Source organism: Carex rostrata, chromosome 10 (genome assembly GCF_964058835.1).
Source record: "Carex rostrata chromosome 10, lpCarRost1.2, whole genome shotgun sequence".
NCBI lineage: Eukaryota > Viridiplantae > Streptophyta > Magnoliopsida > Poales > Cyperaceae > Carex > Carex rostrata.
Genome location: NC_135927.1, coordinates 4,443,787 through 4,447,921, shown reverse-complemented (window position 1 = coordinate 4,447,921; position 4,135 = coordinate 4,443,787). Strand labels below are relative to the sequence as shown.

The 4,135-nt window shown below is 39.2% G+C and overlaps 1 protein-coding gene across 1 annotated transcript; it reads right to left on the bottom strand.

Annotated features, from left to right (window-relative positions):
* Positions 1-1,247: 1,247 nt before the first annotated feature.
* LOC144560902 (L-gulonolactone oxidase 2-like) lies at positions 1,248-4,135 on the bottom strand. Its single transcript, XM_078310123.1, has 4 exons — positions 3,461-4,135; positions 2,600-2,855; positions 1,994-2,429; positions 1,248-1,686 (listed from the first exon to the last, which is right to left on the bottom strand). Exons 1-4 carry the CDS (start codon positions 4,133-4,135, stop codon positions 1,248-1,250), a joined length of 1,806 nt encoding a protein of 601 aa, XP_078166249.1.

Sequence of the window (4,135 nt, the reverse complement as noted above, 5' to 3'; positions counted from 1 at the left end):
AATTCAATTTCGGTACCAGCTGCAGAGAAAATCCTTGTAATAATTGACCGACCCACCCATATCTCTTTCTTCTTCACGATGTCCACGTGTCGAATTCAACCTGTTCGTCCTTTCCTCTGCACTAGTTACTTAGCAAAACCAAATTGAACAAAAAAAAAAAGAAGAATCTGTCTGGAATCAATGCTGACTTGCTTCACTCGGCCGATTCATCACTGTTCATCACAGATTTTCGAAGAAAACTCAGCTCGCCAAGTAACTCGGTCTAACACGGCTCAACTCGGTCTAACTCGGCTTGACTCGGCCAGAAAATCGAATAACTCGGCCGAGTCAAGCACTGTTCATCCCGATTTTTGCTCAAAAACTCACATAGGTGCGAGACTCGGATGAAACTCGGACTAGTCCCGTCCAATACCGAGTTGACTCGTTATCGGCCGGTTTCAGAACCATGAAACTAACAACTGAAGGACACTTCAAATAATACTTGGACATAAACTAAACATTTAAACCAGCTTGATTCAACCAACAACCAAATGAAGTACCTGAATTAGAACCCATAGTACAGTTTTGACTGTGATATGGATGCCAGGAATGGTTCTATAAGAAAAGATCCAAGGGCCTAAGGTTCAACAATATTCTAACGGTTCAAAACTATAACCAAAAAGAGTTGTAGGTCCTTCTTCTATCGTTTCCAAGGATGGAACCGATTGAAGAAGACCAACAAAATAATCCATCGATTTCTACTACGGAACCGATGGAAGAAGGCAAATCACTTCTATCGGTTATGTATTTTTAACTGATAGAAGAAAATGGGCTACCTCTCCTATCGATTCCTGAGGGCACAACCAATAGAAGGTTTTTTGACCTATTTACTAACTTGCCAAGATCGGTTAAACCGTTAGAAAATGAGCGATTTCTATAGTAGTGTATGATGGTAAACAATGGTGGTTTTCAACACATTATAGAGAAAGAAAGGAAGAAGATAACTATGAAATTTGTTTCTTATTGTTCGCTTAATATTCTCTATTACATATAATAGCAGATTACATCTCTTTATAGCCTTAAAACATCAGAGAAAAAACTCTAGAAATTCATAATTAAAGAAAAACTGAAAAACAACAATGCAAGAACTGCGCATGCTACACTCAAACACGAATAACTAGGAAATTCCAATGAACTTAAAACTTTCTTATTTTTGTTTTTAGCAGTTAGACCATGTTTGGCCATTCAAACTCTATCATCAATCTGCTTCAGTTTTCTGCCACAGCAGTATTTAATAAGTCAAGTTTAATGCTTTCGTTATTCTCAACAGAATTCACATCAGTGCAAACCCTTGCATTTTTGTAAACCTTACCAGCCGTGCAATAGTATCCCTTATCAGGAGCACAATGCACATCATCTGAGCATATGCAAAGGCCTTCAAGAGCACAACCTGCCTTTTTAACAATCACACTGCCATCTAACCCTAGAATTTGGTCCGACCACTCGCTCGAGAACAACCCATCTGGGTCGTACCTGTCTTTCACCTTGAGAAAAGCCTTACTTTTATTGTATTTTTTCATCACTTCATCAAATGCTACGTTGCGGTTCTTAGCCCAATGGGGAAGCCCGTTGTATTTGAACAATGCCATCTGCTCGATCTCCTCAATGAAATCCTCGTATAATCTTGGGGTCATTGGGTCTCGGTTCCTGGTAATGAAAAAGCAACCTTTTCAACAACAGTAATCAATTATAATTTGGTTCATTGACTAGGCAATAGACAAGAAGCTTATTGAGTCTTAAGTCAAACATATACCCACATAAAATCAGTTCTTCTAATCCAATATCTTCTAATCTCTTACATATACCCACATAAAATCAGTTGTTAAATCTACGATCTTGACAATGTGTAATTATTAGTACAATGTTCTTACGTTATTTATGCAACCACAAGCCTTTTATATTTTAAATTTTGGAAATATATAATTACACAATAAAATTAATCAAAAAAACATACCTGTAATAAGTGATGTCGAAATCAAGCGTATCCGACTGTTTCCCTAAGTATGCCGATGAGGCCTTGATATATCGCATCATTATTCCACCCAGCAGGTTCAAGCCACAAAGAGCACTCGGTTTAAGATCCCTCAACTTCTGCACATCCAATATAAACTCCTTTACTTTATCCAATGCAACGCTGATTGTTGTCTGGTAGTATAAGGTTCCATTAATAACTCTAGGGTCCCATGAGCATGCTGTCAGGAGGCCATCTTCTGATCCAAAGGCACATTCACCACAGGCCTGAATTTTGTTCTGATAACCTATAATTGGGTAGTCTGTGAAAAGATGGCCGTTGTTGTTCAGATCGTAGGCTGTATGCGCATGCAGGGATGTGTTGAATAGTGAATCCGCACATTTCCCTTCGACACTTTTGGCTGCTTCCAGGGCGTCCTCTACATTATATGTTTTCATTCACATTTGAATTAGTTTTTTTTTTTAGGTTACACAATTGGTTTCATTAAATTCCATTTATCAAACTGTCATTTTTGAAATGACATTTCTTGCTGAGCATTGAAGTTAATTGTTAATTTGTATTTATGATCAAATAAGTATGAGCATGTACCAGCAGAACGATATTCCTGTATAACTTTGGTTGGAATCGACTGGCACATGCGAACGTCATAGACCACATTACCAGGTGTATTTACTGGGACACGATCATCTTCTCGGTAAACAACCTTCCTTTTGCTAGGATACCATACTAAGTCTGCAAACTCGTGTTTGTGGCCAAATGTGACAGCCTGTTCTGCCAAGTCTTCATCACTGCGTGTCACAAAGGTGATCGAACGCTTAAACATTGGTTGCAGTTGTAGAGTGACCTGAAAGAGAAATAAAGAATAATACTATTTATTTAAGGCTTGTTCTTTATTTGGTTCAATACTTGTATGTAAGTCTTCTTAATTAATTGGGAGAGAAATTCCTCATGGCTTTGCATTTTCCTGCAGATTTTGCTATCGACCATCTGAATTTTGCTGCAAATTGGTAATTTTTAAGACCAATATCTTAAGGTAAACTACTAATTAAGTAATTATTATTAGTTAGCTTTATATTCTGTTGTATTTAAGATTGTATTGGAATTCCAATAAACAAAAAAAAACATCATTGAACATTTCATCATAAATCTTGGGTGCCCCACATATAAACATAATGACATACAAAAAGGCTAAGAGTTACTGCATGGTTTATGGGATGGCTTTGAAAATCTGAATCGGGATCGAGATCGGAATCAGAATTGGGTGAATCGGCTGGAATCAGCCGAATCGAATCAGAATAATAAATTAAAAGTTCAACGTTGTGTGAGCTCTACTAAAAAGTACAAATTTGTGATCCATGCATAAGACTACATTACCTGAGAGATAACCCAAGAACACCAAGAACACCAAGGGACACCTTAGCCGCAAGAACACTATATTCATATACATACCTGAGAGATAACCCCAAGAACACCAAGGGACACCTTAGCCGCATCTAGATCCGGGTCACTGTCCTTTATCACCCTGATCATTGCATACCTCTGGTTGGCCGGTGCAGGTGTGACGAGTCTAATCTCGGTCACGTACTCGTGGACTGCGCCTCCCTTATCCTGAAGTGAGCTCCCATGTGCTCCAGTTGACAACAATCCACCGATTGTTAGACCATACCAATACGGAGAATAGGGAAGTGCCAGGTTAGCCTTGGCCGCCGCCTCGATTAATGCCTTCAGTGTTATCCCGCTTTCGACAGTTATTTTCATAGTATTAATGTCGATATTCACCACACGGCTAAGATTAAGCGTGCTTATTATTAATCCGTTAGATCCTCCTGGACATGCCAACTTAGGGATGCTGTGAGCAAATCGTGTTGCGACCTTCATTTTAGTCTTGGAGGCGGTAGCACTCGCGACTAATTTTAGGAGTTCTTGTTCGGAGGAAGGGTACATGACACTTTGAGCATGACATGTGGAGTGATCAGAAAATTCCCCGTATGCATTTGTGACAATGCAATTGTATGTGTTGTCGGTGGTGCATTGAATTGGACTAGGCGGGGGGCTCGCAATGGCGAGGTAAGGGAGGAAGAAGAGTAGAATAGTTTTTGTTAGTGTTGGGCTTTTGATCATCAT